Source organism: Gambusia affinis, linkage group LG18 (genome assembly GCF_019740435.1).
Source record: "Gambusia affinis linkage group LG18, SWU_Gaff_1.0, whole genome shotgun sequence".
Taxonomy (NCBI): Eukaryota; Metazoa; Chordata; class Actinopteri; order Cyprinodontiformes; family Poeciliidae; genus Gambusia; species Gambusia affinis.
Window position 1 is genome coordinate 23,256,144 of NC_057885.1, and position 24,301 is coordinate 23,280,444.

Sequence of the window (24,301 nt, forward strand, 5' to 3'; positions counted from 1 at the left end):
AACATGGCTGAGATTATTTCAAATAATTTCTCACTCTAAGACCAGAGTTGAAGAAATCGATTATATAAATGCATAACATCTCCAACCCAGCAGTGAATTTTAGGCCTTTCAGTGGATTTACTGTCAGAATAACCGTTTGGAATCAGAGACTCAACAGTTCAGTCTTTTATTGCAGAAACGTTTGTAAACAGTCAACAGCCAACATGGTTCTCATTCACACTGAAATACAATCTGCAAACATTAACAGGCAAACACACACACTTCACATGGAAAAATAAACTATCTCTGGGCATAAATAAGAAAATAAACAGGAAGTTTTTATCCGTAGCTGCCGTCTGGAGGTCTGTAGAGTTTGGGGAACGTGAGGAGCTGAACGCTGCTGAAGGCGAACTTCCTGGTGCCGATGTTCTTCTGGACGTTCTCCGTCCTGCAACCGTCTCTGCACACATACAGAGAAACAAAAACACAGAAACACAGATCAGCAACATCCTGTATGAAAACACATCCTCCTCTGGTGGAGATAAGATTTTACTTTGACTAGATCTACAGTCCTACAAAAACAGGCTACCTGTGCAAACAGTCTGCAGGTCACAATAAAACACACAAAATGTTACCAAGTGTTTTTGTTCTAGTGCATTTAAAATAAAACAAAACTAAGATTATAAGTAACTTAAAAACATATAGGAGCTTGTTTAAAGACAATAATTCATCAATATTGATTAAAAATAACTAGATCCACTGGCAGATTATTTCACTTATAATATGGTAAAAATGTTTTGTTATCTGCTGATGGAACAAGTACTTTTTCTACAATATTATTGACTTAAAACAAGCTCATATATATTACTTATAAGTAATTCTTCTCTTTTTTAAGTGTAGTGACATATTTGCTCTAGAAACTGGATGAAAAATATTTGGTAAAATTTAGTTTTTGGCCACTTGGTGGCAGCAAAACTCAACATAAAAAGCATCAAAAACCAAACGAAGCTGTCAGAAAGTAAATAACCAAGAGTGAATAAATTAAAAAGCAGAGATTAGGAAACGTCGGAAAATTTTCAGACAAGTCAGCAGCTAAATCTAAACAAATAAATCTCAGATTAAACTGAAAAATCAGTAAACTATTGAACAAAAACTCAAACATTTTTGACTGTAAATCATCAGGATGGTAATAAGTTGAAGCTAACTTCTAAAACACACAGATCGTCTTTTTCAACCATTAATAAATCAATAAGTTTATGCTCTCCTTTTGTGGACAAACCTGGGAGAACATCATAACCCCTGCTTCCCAGTGCTCCCAGTCTTGTTTACTGGTATTTAGCCAGCAGGATCACCAAGCTGAATATGAGCCAGAGAACCAGGAGGTGAGAGGTCACCAGCAGGAAGGCCACTGGGTAAAAGTGTCTTCTGGAGTGAAAACACATCCGAATCCAGGGGCTCTGGAGGCCGGAGGGACAATCTGCCGGGTCGAACCCAGAGACAGAGAACCCAGAGTGGGCATAGCAGCCCAGCATCTGCCCCCAGGACAGACGAGACCTGCAGGGGGCAGCAGGTGAGACGCAAGAGGGAGCGGAAGAGAGAAAAACAGAAAGAAGGAAGGAAATTAAAAGAAAGAAAGAACTGGAAACGAAGGTAAAATGAGAAATGAAGATGCAGAAACTGGGGATGTTTTCACACATGATAATCCAGCAAAATTGGTTCATTAGAAACAAAAATACCAACATCTGTTACATTTTCAGCTGCTGCGGTTCGCCTTCACACCGAACTGAGTCAAACAAACCAAACTAATTGAAAAACATGTTTCCCTCCTCGCCTGTGGGGGCGCTGCACCAAGAACCTCTGAAGGAAACGACACAGAGACCTCTGGAGAAAACACTGAGCTCAACAGGGCTGGAGTGAACACACCCTCAGAAGAAGAAGACACACACACACACACACACACACACACACCTCCTCATGTTGTCCAGAGCAGACCTGAAGTGCTGCTGGCTGAGTGCGTGTTGCTCTCTGAGGATCGTACACTGCTCCAGCGTCACAGACATCGCCGTGCGATCCTTCGCACTCTTACAGCTCGTCAGCCGCACGCCGTTTACTTTACGACATACCTGCACACGAAAAACATGGAGGAAATTATCTTTGGGCTGCATCTGGGGACCAAAGGTGGAACATTTTTACACTTTCAGCTGCTGTTTTTAATTTCTCACTGCACCAAGTCAAACAAACCAAACTACTTTAAAAACCTGTTCCCCTCCTCACCTGTGGGGGCGCTGCACCAAGAACCACTGAAGGAAACAACATAAACACCTGAAAAGTACAACTTACTTTTTCACAAAATGTAAACAAAAATGGAGCAGCATAAAAAGTAACAAATAAAACAAACTTTTAAAATAAATTAAAAGATAAAATAAATTACTTTAGCTTATTAATATTTTGATTAAATTTCAGAATGTTATTTTGTTTTTTAAAACGTCACAAATGGTGTCCCTCAGGGCTCAGTATCAGTGCCACTTTTCAACACTTTTCACTATTTATATTTACAAAACGGGCCAAACTTTTCCCACCTCCATGCAGGTGATGTTGATGTTTTCTGATATTCAAGCTCAGTAGCTCCAGTGTTACTCAGACACTTTTCTTCTACTTTAAACTGGCACTGAAAAAATAAGTTGTTGCTTCCAAACAACAAAAACTAAATCCCAAAAGTTCTCCTTGTGATTTCATCCACACAGTCTACCAGCTGATTTTTTAAAATTCCTGGTTTTATTAAGTGATTAAATCTCTGCTTTTGAGTAAAAATGTAAAACATTAAACTATAGTTGAGCCGCGGTGTTTTTATGAGATTTACCTGCATAGAAATGGTGAAAAAACAACTTCATTTTAGCGATTAGCTTTTGAACATGGTAAGAATATTTCTGGGTTGAAAGAGATTTATTTTCTGGTTTTAACGTTATAAACATTTATTTCTGTGTTTATTTCAGCTGCTGAGATCCCTAAGCTTTCAGTCCTGATGGAAACTGAGTCGACCTGAAGAGCAGAGCGACTTACTGAAGCTGCGAGCCACAAAACCTCCACGTTTTTCCTCTTCTTTGACTCTATATTGCGATCAAGAGACGACAGCAGGTCTAATAGTGACTGGATACCAGCTGAGGGAGAGAAAGAGCTGCTTCAGTTCAGGAGCAATTTACCTCTAAAATATTAATATCATTATTATTATTATTACCTCATTTCTATTCAGGGATAATAAAGAAATAAGGCTGGGGAAAAAAATCGATTCTATCAATTAACCAAACTTTTGGTTTCAGAGATAACATTCTTGGAAAATCTGGATTTTTTTTTCACCAACGCATTCATTGGCCCAGGGCGGCCATCTTGTTTTACAGCTTCTACTTTGAAATCCGGTCAATTCAAATAAACGATAATTGAAATGAAAAAATTTTTTTTAAAGATATTTTCTGTAATTTCAAAATTACTAAGGGAAAAAAAATTGGGATTAAAATAATTCAGAGATTTTATTTTGAAGCTCTACAAAGAAATTCAAATAAAAACAAAAACCTCAGTCTCACCCATGTTAGGAAGTTTTTCTCTCAGCTTGTTGCAATAAACTCTGAGACGCTCACAGCTCTGCTGATTCACTCTTTCCTGAAGAGAACTGTCTCCAAACCTGAAAACAACAGAAAATAACTCTACAGTTCCCACACATCTGAACAGGAAGTGATCCGCGCCATCTTGGTAGGCCAGCGCAGCGTTTAGCGACCCCATGGCTACGAAACCAACACAGAGAAAATATGTGGAAACTTTGGATCAATGTGCACGAGAAGGAAGCAAGAACAAAATGGCTGCTGTCAGGACCGACCCGTATGAGACGGAGAAGGAAAATATGTCTCCGATCTGATAAGACGATAAAGTTTATTACGAATGTGAACATCATGGAGGAGCTTCACTGAGATCCATTTATTTAAACGGCTTTTTAAAGAACGTCTGAACAACGAGGTTCTGGTGACTGGCAAGAGTTACTACATGTAGCAACAAACATGTAGCATACACGTCTGTCTTAGCTAGCAGAGAGAAGCTACATTAGCTAGGCTAATTTAGCGGTAAGTACTACAGTAAATATCACGGATATTTATCTTAATATTACAGAGGTGAGGAAAGCACTCAAAAATTGTCAAATAATGGCTGTAATCAAAGTCGGGTTACATTTACTTAATTACATTTACTTCAGTAACTTTACTTTTAGGAGTATTTTTTCTACGCTGTACTTTTTGGTTTTACTTGAGTAATTTTATCAGGAAGTATTTCTTCTCAAACTTGAGTAAAATATCTGGATTTTCTAAGGTCACTGAACCAAAAACAAACATCTTTTAACCAAAAATTCAATAATAAAAAAAACACGATGGATGAAAAAATGAGGTGATTTTAACTCCTAGATGTTGATGTTGTTGTGTTTGTACCTCTCAGCCAGACTCTGGTGCTGGTTGATCCCGATGTTGAACAGAACCGGCTCGACTCGGATCAAACGGCCGGCCTTCAGCTCCTCAGGGAGCAACCTGAAGCTTTCAGAGGGAAGCGGCACCTCGACCACAAAACGGCCCCTGGATGGAGGAGAAATGACCCGAGATGAGGCTGCTCTCTCTCTGTGTGTGTGTGTGTGTGTGTGTGTGTGTGTCAGAGTGCTCACCATGCTCCGGTGAGCGTCGGCTGCAGGTCGTCGGGTCGCTCGGATTTGGCCTCGGTGATGGCGAACGCCAGGCTGCTCAGGTCGGCCACGCCCACCTCCATGTCCTCCAGCATCCCCACCTCCTCACCTGGAGACACAAACGAGTCACAAACTCAGATTACAGCATTTAAGGAAAGTTTCCCACATTTACCAGCAAAAACCTTGATTAATTTTAGTCTTATTTCAAAGGAAAATAATACATTTAAAATAAGACAAAACTAAATTATAAGAACTTGTTTTAAATCAATAATTCCTTAATATTGATTAAAAATAATTAGCTCCTCCAGCAGATTATTTCTTTATAAGTGACATAATTTGCCAATAGAAATCAAACTTTTTCTACAATTTTAAGGAGTTATTTACTAAAACAAGCTCATATAGTTCCTGAAAAGTTACTTATAAGTTAGTTTGTCTTATTCTAGATGTTGTAAGATATTTGCACTAGAAACTAAACCAAAATTGAATGAAATTCAAATATTTTCAAGGTTTTCAAGCACTGAAGAACAAACAAGAGAGAGAAATATTTTCTGAATGTTCAGAATTATTTGGGTTTTTTGTTTTATTTGTTGCTGCCCCTGTCTTTCTCGCAGAGGATTTTTTATCCTGTTAAATAAAAAAGTTGGGGTCGTCGTCGTACCGTAGGTGCTGAGCAGGCCTTCAAACTGGGCCAGGATCCCCACAGAGAGAAGCTGCTGCAGAAACTCTGGATCCTCCAAACCTCCAAACAGTTTCAGCATAAATCCACAAACAATCGCTGAGAGCTGGGAGACAAACAGACAAACCTTACAATAAAACAGGAAGTTACGTTTTTATTCATATGGAACAAGAATCTGAAGGATATGGTGATAAATCTGACCATAATCCAATATTAAAGCTATTTAAAAACATAAAATGTGCCTGATTCTGTTGCTATTTTAAAATCACTTTTTGCTGCTTTTCTATAAATATTTATAGATTATCTACAATGTTTTAATTAAACAAAAATATTAAATAAAATAAAGAAAGTATTTTAAGGAAACAGAGGCCCTCTACACACGGAGATGATCTCGGATTTGTTTTGTAAACGATTAAGAAAAAATGTTCAACAGAATCTCAGAACCACAGATTGAAATGCTGCAGTTGGTCTGCCGGGCCAGTCGGTGGCGCTGTAACAGCCAGAGAACAACACAAAGAACACCCAACGCCACCAAGTTTGTTATTTATGAGAGGGAGGCGAATGAAGAGAAAGATGGAACTGTGATGTCATCGTATGAAATATGTCACCATGGAAACATAAAACCAACATTTTTAAACTGGAAGTTGGTTTAAAAACCGATTGTTTCTGATTTAAGACACCAACGACAAAATGTCTTCAGGATAAAATGGCGGACAGGACCCGAGTTTCTTTCTCACCCCCTGGCTGAAGACAGCGTGGCGCCGCTGGACGATCTGCGTTGGACCCTGAGCGACAGTCGCAGCCACCGCCCTCTGCAGGACAACAAAGGTCATGGCAGCTCGGGCCGTGGTTACCGCCTCCCGCACGCAGTCTCTAAGAGTCACCACCAGGGGGAGCAGCTGCTCCTGCCAGGAGGAGGAGGAGGAGAAGGAGGAAGGAGAGGCTGCAGGAAGAGAGGAGAGAAACTTCCTCTGAACATTTTGTTTTTAATTTATTATTTCTAAACTCCAGAAACAAAATATAAAAAATAAAAAAACAAAATAAAAATTTAGAATTTCTTACAACTCACATGTAAACTTAAGTTATTTCTTTATTAGTTGTTTATTTTATAGTGAATTAACTTTAGTGAGAAGGTGAAGGTCATACAAGATTTTTCATTCAAAATTGTTATTTTAAGCTATAAAAGAATCAAATAAACAAAATAAAAAAATACATAATAACGTCACACTGGACATTTAACAAACAAAAATAAAAATATCTCCACTATGCCCCCATTGTTTTCTTCATCTCTTTAAATTAATGTTAGGTAGAAAAGTTACCAAAGTAATCAAAATAATTCCAAATGAATAAAAATAATTATAGATTTTGGTTCTAAACCAGTTTAAATAGATTTCAACTGCTTAAAAAAATAACTAAACTGATAGAAATTATGATTTACAAAAACAATCACCATAAATGGCCCCAAAAATGACTCTGTTTTTTAAATCATGCTTTTATTTTGTCAAGCAATGAGAAGTTAAAGGACTTATTGAGCTAAAATGACTGAAGGACAAACTGGGACGTTTGTCTCTTTCTGTCCCACCTGTGAGTTGGGACTTTGTCTCCCCTGTGGACTCCTGTTGCTCCGGCGACGGTTGCTCCTGCAGGTGGCACTGTTGCTCCTGCAGCCGCTCCACCATAGCCGTGATGCAGTCCAGACTCTTACCGACGTTCGCCCACGTTCTGTCCTACACAAACAGACACGTTTACACAACCGATGGCCGCAGAAAGGACCACACACCGGGTTGCCAGGTTGGGAAAGTTTCCGCTGCTTTTGAACTTTGGTTTGGAAAAAAGTCAGATTTTAATAGGTTGCTAAAATCTGGGATGCTTTTGATAAAATTTGGCTGGTTTTTCAAAAGTGTTCAGAGTAAAATTCTTTCAAAACAGAAACACAGATTGAAATGCTGCAGTTGGTTTGTGCAGCAGAAAAGCATCAAACTTTAATAAAATGCTACATTATTCATTCCTTCTTTTATTCTTTCTTCATTTGTTTGCTTGTTTGCTGTTCCTTCAATCTTTTGCTCATTTGTTCATTCTTCTATTGTTAATTCCTTCATTCGTTCATACATGACTCTATCTAGTGTTATATTAGTTTCATTACTTTCATTGGATGTTTTGTTTTGTGTTGTGTTTTTGCTGGAAACTGTCAGACCTGGCAACCATGTCCCCTGTCCTCCAACTTGCCCACTCCTCCACTCTGTTCTGTGCGTCGTCCTGCGGCCGCGGCGCCCCCTCCTGGTCGCCGGGGGATACCTCACATAGCAACCCGTTGCTGTGCAGGTGGCTGCTGCTGCAGGCCTGATTGTTCATGTCCTGCAGGGCGACTTTCACCAGATCGTCGTTCAGCGCCTGAATGAACAGCGACGTCTGCAGGGAGGGAGGCAGCGAGTCAGATTCATCTGCCTTCCTGTTAGCTGTGTGTGTGTTTCTCTCACCTGCTCCCTGAGGTCGTCCAGGACGTCCTGCAGGCGGTTCGGGTCGACCTCCATGGAGACGCATAAGAGCTGCTCCGCCAGGCCGAAGATCAGAGGCTGCAGCTGGGCCGCGGCGGCCAGCAGCCGCTTCGCTCTGCACGACTCGTCACGGGAAAACGGCGGCGAGCTGAAGGCGAAGGAACGGTGAGAAACAACTCCATCACAAACTGAACTATGAGGTTTACACAAAAATAATTCAGCTTGTCTTTAAGGTTTCTCTATTATGTTGGTATCAAAATAAAGCAAACACTTCAGCTGCTAAAAATATAAATTTTACAAAGTATTTCTATTGAAAATTTCTTAGTATACTTAAATTAAGACAACTAACAGAGAATTAATGTTTCTGCAAGAAATAGCAGCTAAAAAATTGGTAAAATTGATGAAAACGTTCTTCTCCCAGAGTCAGATTGTTTTTACTTCAGTCAGTGGAACTAAAACTTTAATCTTTTAATCAATTTTCAGAAATTATTATTATATTTAGAATAGAAAATATTCTGGCAAGGGACAAAAAAATCCAAATTATTATAATTATTTTATGTTTCATCATCATTTTCTTTGAAACTAAAGCAGCTGCTGTGATATTTACACTGATGGAATCTCCAACACTGCAAAAACATAAAATTATTAGAATTATTATTAGCTTTGAATCTGAGGTCAAGGGTCACCTGTGTGTGTGGTCTGTGTGCTTGATGAGCAGCCGCTTCAGTCCTCCATGTTTGAAGGCCTGGTGGTGATCGGCCGGCGCACCGAACGTGACGACCTCGTACCAAACACCTGGAAGAGAAGAAAACATCTGGAGGAAACAGGAAGAGAGAAAAACATCTGGAGGAAACAGAAAGAGAGAAAAACATCTGGAGGAAACAGGAAGAGAGGAAAACATCTGGAGGAAACATCTGGAGGAAACAGGAAGAGGAAACACCTGTAGGGGGCGCTGTGCGGTACCTGAGCTGTCGGGGCCGGTCACCTCCATCCTCTGGCTGTGCAGGTTGGTGGGGATGAACTGCAGGTGTCGGTCCGATTTGCTGCTGCTCGCCTTGAAGCAGGACGCCGCTGGAAGAGGAAGAGGAGGGAGCGTGAGGTGAGGAAGGCTGGACTGAGTCATCGATGATGATGTCACTCTGATCTCACTGGAGAGGCGGTGCAGCTCCGCCTGCGTTTGCTGGTAGCAGCCGATCAGCTGGAGGGAGTGGGCGACGGCGTCGTGGCGGAGGCCGTCCCAGTGAGGTGAAAGGTCACCGAGCGCCTTGACCTCCACAACCCTGAGCAACAAAATCAAACTCAGCCGACTGAAACTTAACGAGATCGATCAGTCAATATTCAATAATTATTGACTGAAAACAAACTCCGATATGTCGGGTTAAAAGTTCGTCTGTTTTAATCTGTAATAAAATATTTTAACTGGAAAGTAAAAGAAAAACCTCAGATTTTGTGTTTCTGCAGTGTATGTAACTAAAAAAGACTAAAACTAAACTGGAACTAATTAAAACTAAACCAACCCTAAAAAAATAAATAACTTTATTTATATTTAACTGAGCTGTTATTTTATGTCTTTAACCCTTCGTGTACCTGTCAGTGTGCTCCCTGATGAGCGCGCTCAGCAGCTGTTTGGGTAAGGAGAAGGACAGCGGCGTCTCTGACATCTGCTCCCGGACCAGCAGCCACCTGTGATCCTCCGTCTGAAACCGGTACAGCTTACACACCTGGGAGCACAACGCTGCACAGACACACACCTGTTGGAGGACGGAGGATCGGGCAGAAACATGGCTGCCGGCCGGAGTCTCACCTGCTCGCATCATCGGACTGTTTTCTTTGTCCTGGACGGAGCCGTGCAGCGCGTCACACAACACGGCGCTCTGGAGGGAGAAAGGAGATGATCAGGCCTGAGTGGAGGTAAAATGGACAAAAAACACTCTTCTTCTAGAACTGTGGCCTAAACAAAACCTGTTCATTACATTTCTAATACAAAATTATTCTGAGATAATGAGATTTTAATGTTTTAGGGCCTTTGTCACTTTAAATTAAAATAATCTGCTGCTGGTTGCGCCCCCCTCCCCCAACTCAATGTTTACACTCACAGGTTAAACAGATGCGCAATTATACAATCGTGCATCTTCGAAAAGCAGAAGTGGAGTCTCCTGCACAAACAACAAGAATGCAGCAAGTGGTTTCTGGATGGGAAGTCAACAACTAAACACTTGTCTTTTCCAGCAGCCATTGTGCAGCTGACCAAATGTGCTGGAGCTCCACTTTGGTTGCTAGGTGACGGGCAGAACTCTGCCAGGGTTGCTAGGTAACAGCACAGTACCTGTGCAATATAAGCAGGAGGTTTTTGGAATGGGTCATTTTCCAGACACCAAAAAACTTTTCACCAAAAAAATGTCTGGATGTTTTTTTAAAGGGCTTGGACTCCTTTTAGGATCAGTAGAAACCCAAATGGAAGAAAAAAATGTACAAAATATGAATTTTACCTGATTGGTTTTCTTTAAAGCTGCAGTATGAAAGTAAAAAACATTTTTTACATATTTGTTGAAACTGCCTCTTTGTCGTGAGATTATGGTATGAAACAGATCATTTGTAAAAACAATTTAGCTCCTCTGCCTTCTCACAGCGCTAACTAGAAACAACCAATCAGAGCCAGGAGGCGGGGCTTAGCGCTGTCAATCACAATCTTCTTAACTTGGCCACTGATGACAACATATATAAAGATTTCCTGTAACAGTAAGTTGTTTGTCTGCTAGTTGCACATTTAGCAACATGTAGATGAGGATGACTGACAGCGCTAAGACCCGCCTCCTGACTCTGATTGGTTATTTTTGTGCATTTGTTCAGACAGCAACAGCAGCTCAGGAAGGAGGTGGAGATCAATGTTTTCACAGTTGGTGACAATTTTAACAAATATGCAAAGATCATATTCTATAAAAAAGTTACGCACTGCACCTTTAATCTCCATCTGACCCATGACACACATAAGATGAAGTCTAAACATGCCAGAGAGGAAACCGCAAAGAAAAGAGTCAAAGTGAGACCTCTCTGCTGAGAGAACGAAGAAACAAACATTTCTCTTCCTCCACCTTGTTTTCTGGACATTTATCCTCCGTCTCTTCCTCCAGCTGCAGGCGGGAAACCGTCACGTCCCCGACCTCGTTCACGCCGTCCATCGTCCTGCAGCCAAGACAAACGGACAGAAGACAGAGCTGAAGGAGGCGGGCAGGTGAAAACAAAACCCACTTCTAAAAGTAAAGCCTCCACTTCCTGTCACACTGAAAAACCAAAGTTAACAAAACAACAAGAAACAAAACAACAAGAAATATACAATGTGTGAAAAATGGTCTAAATTAATTTATTTTTTCTATCAATGCAGCTTTAACCCAATTAAATAAAAGAAACTGTTTGAAAGATAAGTTGAAAAAACAGAAAGATGGTGGGATGAATTTTGGAAACAAAATAACTAGAATAATCGTAACTAAATAAAATAAGACAGAAGAAGAAAATATTTAAAAAAAAGAACACAGCAACAAGAGGAAACAGAAAAGGAGAAAAATATGATTGATAAAAATAAACACAAAAACACACAAAGAATAGAATTGAATAAAATATCCTTTATTGTCCCACAAAAGGGAAATTCAAGTGTAAAAGCAGCAAAGAAACACAGTAACAATAAATTAGAGATATGTTGTGCAGTTAATAGTTTTCATACATTTCATCTACTTTTTTAAAAAAGCAGCAAGTTTTCCAGTTGAAGTCGATAAAGAGAAATAATCAGCTGACTGATTTCTGGACAACTGATTGGTCGACCTCTAAAGGTCACAGCTGAAAGCAACAAACAATGACAGCAAAGAACGAGCAAAGAGAGCTAAATACGGATTTATAGCAACATTTGATACTAATATCTCTAATCAATGGTTTTCTAGGGTGAAACCAGAAGTTTACATACACCTTTCCCACAGTCTGAGGTCAAATCAGACCAAACTTCTTGTTTTAAGATAAATTCTACGTTAAATAGAAATATCTCATTTATTTCCATTTGCTAAACCTGTCAGAAGTTCAGAAGTTTCTAAAGCCATGACATCATCATCTGGGCTTCCCCTCATTGCTTAAAGGTGAGGAATGATGCTTCCTTGAACAAGTTAGGATAAGCTTATGGCCTAAACAAAACATGTTCATGACATCTTCTGCACAAAATCATTCCTGGGCGGTTTTTAGTCTGAACACGTCTGACTATTTTAGATATCTTAGGGTGTCTTGTCCCTTTAGATCCAAATAATCTGCTGCAAGCACACACCCTACCCCCAACTCAACGTTTACACTCGCACATGAAAAATGGCTAGAGACCGATTTGCAATATTCAACTATACATCTTGGAAAAGCATAAGTTGAGCCTCCTGCACAACCAACAAGAATTTAGAATTTTGGTTTCTGTATGGCAAGTCAACAACAAAACACTTGTACTCTCCAGCAACCATTGTACAAAACCAGCAGAACAAAAGTGCTGGAGCTCTGCTTAGGTTGCTAGGTAACAGGGCTGGTGTTGCTAGGTAACTGCGCAATTTGAAACGCATAATTTTCCAAAAAACATCAAGTTATTGCCAAAAAGGTCTAGGATCCAAAATGGAAGCATAAAAACATTCAGAGTGAATTTTACTCAACAGAAACTCTTTAAAGAGAGGGTAATCCCTCTGTGTGTGTAAGGATTAATAAATAAATCTCTGACATATTCTGGCTCTTATTAGTGTGGCTTTCTGCAAACAGAATAACTCCAGCTGAACAAGTTTTAGTGTTGACTGAAGACTAAAACTTAAATGAAATCAGACTTCAAGTTGAAGACTGATTTAAATTCAAATTGTGAATAAAACCATGAATTTGAACTTCTGGTATCGGCAGTGTTAGCAGTTATTTAACTCTACTTCATGTTTTGCTGATATTCATGCGACACAAAGCCAATAAATCTACAATGAAAAAGATCCAGTAGTTAGAAAGATCAGACCTGAACCGTCACCTGCAGGAAGTGACATCATACTGAACGATTGTGGACGGACATCATCTCCTTTGTAAACAAATAAACTCAAAGAGAAAACCAGCCTGCGAAGGAAAACCACAAGCAAACTGCAAACCTGCACTGAGGCATGTGTGAGCGTTCAGTCTCCTCTCTTCTTCTCTGGAGGTGATTTGATGCCAAAACAGGAAGAGACTTTTTCCTCTACTGGGTCTGGAGGCGGAGACACACGCTGCACCATCTCACTTCCTCTTCTGGGTAAAGGTATCCCAGCAACAGCCAATCAGCAGGCAGGTAGCTGGAACCCTATCTACAGGCTTTTCAAGAACCTCATTGACTACTAAAGCGTTTTTCACGAGAAATGTGCGAGCAGAGACTGAATGCCGGTTCTCTGGTTTCACTTTAAGCTAGCTTAGAAAGTTCAGGGATGTTTCACAGCCGATCAGAAAGAAAAGATTTTAGGCTTTTTATCAGTTTAATTGTCCTAGAAGTTACTTCTATAAGCAATAATATTTCTGTTTTCAACTAATATAATGTTAATGATGCAAGAACACTTTCTCAAAGATCAAAAAACTTTAACTTCTAATGAACATTTAACTGGAAGACATTTTGAATATCCAAAATAAATAAACAAAATAACAAATAAAATGTGTTTTTGCAGAGTGGAAGGGATCAGCATGACATCAGCGCAGCGGTGAAATGTGAAGTTTACCTGAGCTTCAGGGAGCAGCGAGGCTCTTTGGACCGGAGGAGATCTCTGATGGAGAACGACGTGAAACCCAAACAGTTTCTCTGAAAGAAAAACAACAAAATGTTTCCCAACATTAATGATAAAATGTGCTTAAAGTTGCAAACATACAATCAGTTTACTGGTTATCTCTGCTCTGCTCTTCGTTTTAGAGTCAAAAGAAGACATGATGGCTTTGGAAAATAAATCTGTAGCATTAATAATTTGGTCGCCAGGCTGCTGGACGCCATATTTACCTCAGAGTTACAGAGAATCGACTTTATTATCACAGCAATGACCCAAAAACCATCGGCTGATCTCAGGCTGCGCTGCTCAGTCTGATCAGGATTTATTCACCTGCTGCATTCCTGGAAGTGAAACTGACAGCTTGGCCTATTTTCTGATTAATTCAGCCTTTAATGACATGGCCAGTAGGGGGCGCCTGATAGAGAATTGAAAACATAATCCCAGATGATCATTTGAAGCAGAAAAAATAAAATGAGACGTTACTATCGCTGTTGAAGATTATGTCCAACAGAACCGCACCGTTGATCCCAAAACGCTCACTATTCAAAAACATTAAGAGCAAAACAATCTTCTAGCAGAAAGTCACTTTTATTTTGCTTTGAGCAAGAGATCAACGGCCGAAACAGCAAAAAGGAGAAAAATGCTCAGAATTATTGAAGGAAAAAAATAATACACATTTAAATGAAGTCGGTTTCAGCATTTTTACTATTGAGGACTCTAGCCTCTATATACGGTGCATCTGCACCATTTACAGAGCCACACCACAAACCGACGGCCATCTTTAATAAAAAGAGTCGAGCAAAGTCCAAACTCCCCACAACTGAAGTCACTGAGCTGCTGTGAGGATAATCAGCAGCTCAGGGGATTAAAGCTCTCAAATCAGGCGACACAGTCGACAGAAAATCACAACACTGAAGTGAAGGGAAACAGAAAAGTCCCAGAAAAGGTTTATTAAAGTTGTTACAACCTGAGATTAAGATGCTTTATCAAACACGAAGGAGAAGAGTTAAAGAGGAAAGACTTTGGCTCTCAAAACATGATGAAACATGTTGAATTTGTTTTTACATTCATTTGAGTTTAGCACAAGCTAACAACATGCTACTTTTTCTTGTGATACTAACAAGTCCAGCTGGTTCCCAGTGGAGAATCTCAAAGACTTTGGTTTGGGAACATCTTTGGCAGAGATGGGCACCATGAACTAAAATGCTAGCTATGCTAATCCTAAATCACTTAAACATCAATTCTGATATCGCTAAGGTGCTATAGCATCATGGTATTTAATGGAAGCTAATGCTAAGGCATTAAATTTAATCCTGCTGACGTCCACCATGCGTCACTACATACTATATCGCCCTCAACAGGTTCACACTTGTTACTGCAAACCTAAATTCAGGAAGTGATTCTTTGTAACAAATCTTTCACTCAGACTTTTCGTTTTATTGTTGTTGAGTTTTGTTAGCTCTGCTGCTAATTTTGGCTAACTGCCCACGGTAGAGCTTCGGCCAGAAAGCACACAGGACACTTCAAAATAAGAGCATGAGACAATAATCAAAACATCACCAGAGGTGTAAACTGAAAGTTTACAAAACAGCCAAGAAAATTAGCAATACTTAGCATCACTTAAACCAGATGTTTTTGATCAATTTTAGCAGAAAATCTGCGATAAACTCACAATTATGGATTATTTTAGAGAATTTCAGCGATCGCAGATTCAAAAAAATGAATGTATATGAACCCAAACAAAAAGGTTCAGGAAGAAAGGAGAGCAAATATTTCTCACCTGCCCTGAAAAAACCTCAACACTCTTAAAAAATACAAGTTGAAAAAATATTTAAATATATATTGTCATAAGTGAACAAATCTGCCAACAAAACTAGTTTATTTTAAATAAATATTAAAGAATTAATAAAAACAAGCTCCTGTTTCTTTCTTCAAAGTTACTTGGAAGTTATTTTTATCTTATTTCAGGTGAACTAAAATGACTGGCACTAGAAACTAAACAAAAATACTTGGTAAAATGTTATAATTTTGCAGTCAATCTCCTCAGACTCAGTTTTTTTTATTCATTTATTCCAACATTTTCTTCCCTAAAACATGAAAATGTTCCAGTTTGTCAGAATGCTGCAGTTTAATTTCCTTTCACCTCTTCAGGTTTTTAACTGATGAGTATAAAAACAAGCCTGGATCTGACCGACGCGTTCAGAGAGTCTTACAAACTTAAAAAAATTCCCTGCAGCGCTGTTTCTGCATGCTAAAGAAATCCAAACTGTTGCCTCATTTCCTCGCTGCGGCTCGGCGTTGATGCAACCAGAAGCCGACGTGCAACGACACGCAGAGGCAACGTTTCTCAATGAGTTCCCGGCCAAACAAGAGGCTTTCGGGATTACGCGTTAATCCTCATCAAACCTAGAAACACGACACACACTGGACGCCACAGCTGGGTGCTAAACGCCGCTTCACACTTCATTCAAAACAAACTCCGTCTGCAGGGGGAATCCAGATAAATGGGATCAACAGGAAACATTACCTCGTTTCTAGAGCAAATATTAACTTACAAATAACTTTTCAGTAAAATATAGGAGCTTTTTAGAGTAAATAATTCCTTAATATTGATTAATAAGTTCTAGTTCCAATGTCAGATTCATTCGATATTTTTCCTGTGTTGTAAATGAAATAACCTGCCAATGGATATACTACCTGTTCATCAATTTTAAGGAAGTATTTACTTAAAACAAGCTTCTATTTATTGCTAAAAAGTCACTTATCAGGTAGTTTCATTTAATTTCCAGTGTACCAAGACATTTGCTTTAGAAACTGGACGAGAATAGTTGGTCCAATTTAGTGTTTTTGCAGTGAAAACATAAATCAAAAACGCTCAAGGGATAATTTTATAGTCGATTTAACACAATAATTTAATACAGGAAGCATCAAGCAGACAAGGACTGAAAAATATTTAGATAAAAGGTTAAAAACTGGTAGTAAATGTGTAAATAAAGGTGTGATTTGGGGCAGAAAGATGATATATTAACAGTAGATTTGAGTCTTGAACAGGTTCCTAAAGGAAACCATCCAGGATTAGAGGAAAAAGTAGATTTTAAATAAACAGGCAACCAGTTTAATTAGATGAAGCAGAAAACATCTGGATTGTTATTAAATCATAAAAACATGTGTAATGTTACAATTCCCACTAAATCTGTGAGGATCTGATGCTTTTTGTTTAACTTTTCTAATCTCCACTATAAAGTTAAAGAGGATCTACGAATCAAAATTCACTTTCTGCACATTTTTTGTGCGTCGACTGCTTGTGAAAAACAGCACAAGCGCTTTGAGTTTATGTTTTTGGTGTCTGGAAAACGAGCCGTTTCAAAATCCTTCCGACTGTTAGCTCACATTTGCAAAAAGATGCTCAACTGCACATCTGGTTGCAGCCATTTTCACATGGTGGCGTGTTCAGCTCATTTGGATTTAAAGCGCTAAAACAGCTGACCTGACTGAAAGCTCGTGATCTGAGAATGATTTTGTGAACATGTTTTGTGTAGACCTGCTCTAACCCGTTAAAGGAAACATAACAGGTGACCTTTAACCTCGATGTGTCGCCGTTTGGACGCTGATCAGACCCAAAGCTTTAAATCAGCTCATGTAAATAATGTATCTCCTTCCTTCTACTGAACCAAAAAACTTCAAACTGGAAGTTACTATCCGTGACGTTAAAGTTAGATGTGTCCCAATCCATGGTTGGCATGGTAACCAAACCCTAAACTGGAGTCTGTGTGGCCTTCAGTAAAACACGTCCTAACTCTAAATAAAAGTGTTTTCTGGCTGAACGAGTAAACAGAGATGAAGGAGATGAAGTGCGCTCTGCTTGTGGTTTACAGACTGACGCCTCTGCACACTTCCTCCCTGCGTCCAGTGAGATTTTATCACCAAACTGTGAGAGAAATTCACATCTAAACATCAAACATTCATCGTCACCTACTTCTTCTATGGCTGTTTGTTCATCTAAATGTGGCTAAAGTTCGATTTAAAACAACACCTTCAATTAAAACTCAAGTTTCACACAATCCTACTCAGGTTTTCACTCAATATGGGGATGAATTTCAAATTAATTTGGGTTGAGATGAATATTTTCACACACATCCAGAGTTGAGAATAATCACAATCAATCACAAATATTCACGATTAATCGCGATTAATCATTTCAGCTCCAATTCAATCGCATTCATAACTTTACATGTCGGGTATTTTTCAGTTTTTTGATATTTCAGCTCCTCTCCTCCATGTTGTTTGTTTCCGCCGTGTAATGCCCTACCTGTCCAGCAGGGGAGCTGTCGTCTCTTGGAGGACGTAAACAGTCGGCGCAGGCCATCATCGCTCGCTGCATCTTGAGAACGTTTTATTTTTAGGGGAGTTTAAAGGTAAAGAGCTAGAGTAACTAGAGCTGCTGGATGTAGAATAATAAACAGATAAAAATAATCTACATTTGTCATCATTTTAAACATCATGTAGTAGAAAGCAGCTATTCTGCTGCTGCAATTTGTTTTTGACTAAATTTTGATCCATAATGTTGGTTTATTTTCAGTTTCTGTTCAAAAATATCAGTTTGAGGTTAAGAGATTAGGATCTAAATGCCAAATAAAAACGGCTTCACAGCAGGAATATAAAGCTGAGGCTCATTTCAGATTTCTGTTTCCTACCTGCACCATCAGTTTACTGACAGCTTTACTGTTAAAGTCAAACAGCAGCGGAGCGATGGAGGAGTTAAAAGATTAATCCTTCAGATTAGAATCGGCAAAAATTAAAAACAAAGAAGAAGAAGTTTCCACAAATCCAGACCAGAACAGGAACGACTTCAGCTGAAAAGTCAGATGTTTCTCCTCCTCACTCGCTCACTTTTTCCTCCTCCTGCCATTTCATCATAGCCAGAGGGATTAAAAAAAGAAAAAAAACACACACACCCCCAGGTGCATCATGGGAAAATATTTGGAGCTTAGAAAAGCTCCTGGCAGGAGAAACGAAGCTGAAAAACGGAAATTAACTCAGCTTGTTCTCCATTTTACACATCCATCCATCCATCCATCCATCCATCCATCCAATGTGTGTGTGTAGGTGTGTGTGTTTGTATGTGTGTGTGTGTTGGAGATTAATTTAGAGAGAAATCAAGTCAGTTTGTGCTGGTTTTACACGTCCTCATTATTAATCCTCTTATATACACACAAACACAGCTGTAGTAAACACACACACACACACACACACACACACTTACTGAGGACTGTGACCTTAAATCATCCTCTCTGTAAACTCTGACTTCCATCTTGCTGTGACGCTGCAGCTTGGAGTCGATGCTGCAGCAAACCGACGCTCGAAACTTGCCGTCCTCTGACCTCTGAAAATACGGCAAGCCAACAAGATTTTAATAACATTCCTATTATTTTATTTTAAAGTCTAAAACATACAGGAATGTGTGCGTGTGTGTGTGTGTGTGTGTGTACCTTGACTATCTGAGTGCTGCAGAGCTTCCTGACGTCGTAAGGGTCGACTGTAGAGACGTGTATTTTGACTCTGGTTGCCACGGCAACCGCAACTTGACACTCTGTTTTTATTTTTTAAGAAAAGAAAAGTAAAGTTAAGTCAGAGTTTTTTTATATAGCACATTTACAACAGCCTCAGTTGACAACAGCGCTTCACAACAAACAACGTCACAGGTCGATAAATTACAAAATGGATATAAAATTAAGTTTAGTAAAACTTATAAGACAAATATAAAATTGGCCGAGAGGCCAAAAGCTAATAGCATGAAAAGAAAAAGTTAGTTTGTTGGTTTCTTGATCTGATTTAAATCAACACGTACCAACATGAAGGAGCTGCTGAGACGAGTTAGCACCAGTCAGGGCGCCACCTTGTGGTTAAAGAACAACATGACGTCAGGTTTAAACTTAGCAAACTTTAATTTACTTCACTGATTCTGTATTTTTCCGGTACTTGATAAAGTCTTCTAACTGTTCTGATTATGTTTTTTGTGTTGCAGTCTGAATGTTTAATAAACAACCGTTTTCATCTAAGCTTCACAAAAACAAACACGGAGGAACAGATTAATTTTCAATCAAGTTTTAAGCACCAAATAGTTAAACATGTATAAATATATTGTCAACAAGGTTCTTTAAAAGTATGCGTACGATTTTAAATAGATGTTTGCATACAAATTAGACTGGAATAGAGAGTATTTGCTCATTTTTAGCAAGGAAATGCAAAAAACAAATTCCCCTATGGCCACTAGGGGGCTCTGTGGTTTTACAAACTAAAACGGGGGAACATTTCAGATGCTGAACAACGGAGGTGAGAACAGAAACTTACGATCAGTTGCAGGATTTTCCAGGTTGTTATTCCGCTCACCGCGCGGCGTGCGGCCGTCCATCAGGTTGACGAATCCTCGCCTCAACGAATTCATGATGGCGGAACGATGAGCGCTCCTGAAATCAGACAGGAAAACCGTAATTTAATCTGCCTCAGACTATATTTAGTTAAGGTTATTTAAAATATTTGGATGTTTTTTTAATCATTGTGTCACTCAGTTACATTTACTTGAGTAACTTTTAGGAGTATTTCTACTACGCTGTACTTTAAGTAATTTTATTATGAAGTATTTCTTCTCTTACTTGAGTAAAATTTCTGGATTTTCTTCCCACTGAATGAAAAACAAACATGTTTTAACCAAAACATCACCAGACTCAGACACAGTTTCTGTTTAAGTTTTATAAAATATTTTATTGAAAGAAACTGATTTGGAAAAAATTATCTTTTGATTGATTTTGTTATTTTTTGTTTCTTATATGAATTATTGTCCTTTCTGACCTTAAAATATCAAAATGTCCATTTAACTTTATATCTTTGTTTATCTGATGGTGTAACTTTTTAAACATTAAATGATCATTTGATCAGCTACTCAGGACTTCAGTCAACTTTTTACCAAATACTTTTTTATTCTTTAGTAGTTTCTTGGACGGCTGCTTTTTACTTTCATTTGAGTAAAAATATGTCAAAGTATTGCTACTGTTGCCCTCAAGTGAGATGTTGAAATTTGGTGCTAAAATTGTGTGTTGGGTGTAAAATAAAGTTCCTGAAACGGTTCTCTTATCATAAAGTGAAGAGTAAACATTTTATCAGCAGGAAACAGGCTGACTAAAATAGTAAAACTTTAAGATAATATTTTCCAGAAAGTTCAGAGCATTTATCATGTTGTTTATAATTTGTCATAAAATTTTGGAGTTTCGATTAATTTCACTAAACTGACAGTTTGATCAGAAATGTTGCTTTTGCTATTTTCCCCAAAGCTTAGAAAATTTATTAGTTTAGTTAACAGAATCTAACTGAATGATTTCATGACTGTATGAAATACTTTAATCTCCATGGCAACCGTTCAGCTGTTCAAAACGCCTGGGTGGATGTAGCTCCGCCTTAAAAGACGCAGCTCCTCCCCCACTCAGCTCCTTCAGACTAGCCAGCAGCAATTAGCAAACACCTGGTGGAACTGCTGAACTCCAGAGACGTTTTTACTTCTCTGGTAGAAACGTTGCTAAAGGGTTTTTAATAGAGGAGCCATGTTGGGGTAACTTCCTGAAGGCGGAGCTTCAGAAAGAGCGGGAGATTCTTAAAGAGACAGAGGCCCAAGTTAAACTTTTTCTAAGTCACATCTGATATATTTAGCATTTTTTAACAACTGAAGGCAACACAGTTACTTGACTTTGTTATAAAATGTCTCTATATGGCTGGAAAACACATCATGCTGCCCCTTTAAGACAGAAAGTATTTAGTAAACAGTATTTGTTTTCATTAACCGGGCTTTTTATTTTTATTTTTTTACTACGTCAGTAAATACTCATGTAAATAAGGTGAGTATTTTTAAAGTGTAAGCCATTTCCTGTTCTTGTTGCTGAGAATAAATCATTTTTTATTTAAATGAGAATGCACCATTTATACGAACATCAGGCTGTTTTGGGTTAGTAAAATGTTTAATTTATAATTGATAGAAAAAAAATATAGAATAGATTTATTCAGTCAGGTTTCTGCTTCCAGCTCAGTGGTTCTGGTAAACATGGTTCCTCTGGTTTAGTTTTGTTCTGTTTTATTTACTCACAATCAGAACTCTGCCATCTTCTGGAAGCTTCCTGACATTACAGCTCTCCCCCGTCTCTCCAGCCTGTAAAAAGTTTAGAGACAAACATCAAGCTGGATTAGAGTTCAGAGTTTTGCTTTTGTTTGAATTAATCTGGTCTTTTATTCAGGAAGTCAGCTCATTTTGGACAGCTGGGATTTTCCAGGAATTTAGGCTGGACTGAGTCACAAGATGAAAACAGATGGAAAAGTAAAGAAGGGAAATTAAAGAGGAAAGCAACAATAAAAACCTTTCTTTCTTCATCCGATCAGAAACTTTTGATTCTATGAATCTGACTGACAAACAGAACTGAAAAAACTTCCTGGTGTGTCGACTAGAACAAAGATTACAAGTTTATTTACCATTAAATGAGAATATGGAGTAAATCTGGACAATCTGCTGAGAATCAGAGCCTGAAGGAGATTTAATCCAGCAAATGAAGGTCAATAAAATATTTTATTTATAGTTTTTTGTATACTTGTTGCTCCTTAGTGTTTACAGATTTTTAAAAATTGGCCATTTTTATTAAATTTGACTGAAACATGTCAGACTTTAGCAGGAACAGAGGAAGACGTAAAAAAAACTGCAATTCAGTCAGAATTTTTTAAAAAATACAATAAAAAAAATACAATATTAATGTTACGTTTTTATTTATTTATTTTTATTTTTTCCTTTTTTTTGCATTATTCTATAATCCATATTTCAAACATTGTAATCTTTCTCTGTGTATTGTTTATTACACAGATGTGCCATTTAATTCTTAAGTATTGAATTGTGAGGATATGTTTTGTAAAATTTGCTTCCTTGTGACTCAATAAAGACAAAAATAAAAATAAACTAAAGCAAATCACAAATTAAAATAAATAAAAGTCATAAAGAAATAACAAAAATCAAAACTTAATAGAAAATAACAATTTGAATCAATAAATCACATTAAATTAGGACTGAAACTAACACAATAGATGCAAATTAAATAATAATTTGACTATAAGACATCAGGACAGAGTGAATCAGAATAAAATTCAGTCATAATAGACTAGATATATAAGAATATAATCAGATAAAGAGTAAAATAAACAAGAAAACAGATGAGAGAATAAAATCATCAGAACAGAATCTATTTGATGAACAGAGTAACGATGAATAGATCAGAATAAAGTAGAATGTGTTTCCCCTTCATGGCCGACCTGCAGCAGCGTTTCCAGATGTTTCCAGATGTTTCCTCTGTGGGTCCGAACATCAGCTGATGAAGGTTCCCCCTCATCTTCCTCACCGCTCCACCATCATCACAGGCCTGAAACGGAGAAATCTGCATAAACACTTATTTACATAAAATAGAGAGAAAGAGACGTATGGCAGCTAAAGTTCCTCATTTTCATATCCTGCAAAAACAGAAAGCTTTACCAAGTAATTTTAGTCTAGTTTCTACTGCAAATATGTTAAAATAAGACAAAACTAACAAGTAACTCTTCAGAAAAATATAGAAGCTTCTTTTAAGTCAATATTTCCTTAATATTGATGGAAAATGACAAGTTTCCCTAAAGGAACAAACAAAAGGAATCTGATGAAAAGGAATTTTCTGCAAGCTATAAAAACATAAGTAAATTAAAAACGTTGCGAGACTTTTTAAACAATATCTGCAATAATAATAAAATAACTACCATAACTGAAATGAACCAATGGTAAGTCATTTTTAAAATATGCACCTGTTTTTATATTTGTGTCCCATTTAAATAAATTGAAAAAAGTTTTCTAAAACTTTGAACTACTTTCATAAACTTAAACTTTGAAACGAAATTCTAAGTTTTCTGCCACAGAACAAACCCAAGGTGAAATACCACAGAACAAACCCAAGGTGAAACACCTGCATTACTATGTTATAAATGTTAATGCACACATCAACATTTAAAGGTTTTATACCTACTAACCTATCAGATGTTTTAGCCAAATGTAATAAACTGACTCTCTATTCGTGACAGATACAGCAGCTGTTAATAGTTAATTTGTTGTCAAAACCAGGAAATCTAATCCCGAACCGTCCTAAACCTGATAAAAACCCACTTTGCATGACGTTAAATGTTCAAAATGTTACAATCTGACACTTATGAAGACTGATTTCAGTTACTCACCGGGTTTAAAAGTCGTTTTGAAGATGATAAACAAATTTATCCGCTATCTTTATGTTTGGACTTGAGACTGTAGTAAAAATAGAAAGTATCGCGAGAGTTGCCATTTCCTGGCTGAGCATTCTGGGTTCGAGCCACAAGATGGCGCGCTATTACAGAACTGTCGATTTCAAAATCAAAAGCTGTGGAAAAGAAGGCAGTAATCGACTGGTTTTGTATCGACCGATATTTATTTTATTAACTGCCTGGTTTTAAGATATTTTGTTTTTAAATAGCTTTGTATAGCTATATCAAACATGGCGACGGGCAGACATTTCGGTTTTCTGTTGTTTTTATTTTGTTTTGTTTTTTGCTCACTTATTCTGCATAACTCACCCCAATGAAATTCTTCTGGAAT

General features: G+C 38.1%; 1 protein-coding gene across 7 annotated transcripts; it reads right to left on the reverse strand.

Moving 5' to 3' along the window:
- Positions 1 to 150: 150 nt before the first annotated feature.
- LOC122820933 (type II inositol 3,4-bisphosphate 4-phosphatase-like) lies at positions 151 to 23,987 on the reverse strand. Of its 7 annotated transcripts, none has more exons than XM_044098655.1 (27): positions 23,908 to 23,987; positions 22,966 to 23,072; positions 21,761 to 21,823; positions 20,020 to 20,096; positions 19,478 to 19,525; positions 19,119 to 19,219; positions 18,893 to 19,012; positions 17,939 to 18,010; positions 13,588 to 13,667; positions 10,954 to 11,044; positions 9,666 to 9,735; positions 9,449 to 9,596; positions 9,011 to 9,141; positions 8,825 to 8,932; positions 8,548 to 8,656; positions 7,844 to 8,009; positions 7,593 to 7,775; positions 6,949 to 7,093; positions 6,104 to 6,309; positions 5,349 to 5,472; positions 4,673 to 4,799; positions 4,446 to 4,586; positions 3,558 to 3,655; positions 3,040 to 3,137; positions 1,972 to 2,102; positions 1,259 to 1,533; positions 329 to 439 (listed from the first exon to the last, which is right to left on the reverse strand). In XM_044098655.1, the coding sequence occupies exons 4-26, from the start codon at positions 20,072 to 20,074 to the stop codon at positions 1,305 to 1,307; spliced, it is 2,781 nt and encodes a 926-aa protein (XP_043954590.1). In that variant the 5' UTR covers positions 20,075 to 20,096; positions 21,761 to 21,823; positions 22,966 to 23,072; positions 23,908 to 23,987; the 3' UTR covers positions 329 to 439; positions 1,259 to 1,304. The 7 variants fall into 7 exon arrangements, with proteins under 7 accessions (XP_043954595.1, XP_043954594.1, XP_043954592.1 ...); XM_044098654.1 differs by having other exon boundaries at positions 19,981 to 20,096; XM_044098659.1 differs by lacking the exon at positions 1,259 to 1,533 and having other exon boundaries at positions 191 to 439; positions 19,981 to 20,096.
- Between the last annotated feature and the right edge of the window lie 314 nt (positions 23,988 to 24,301).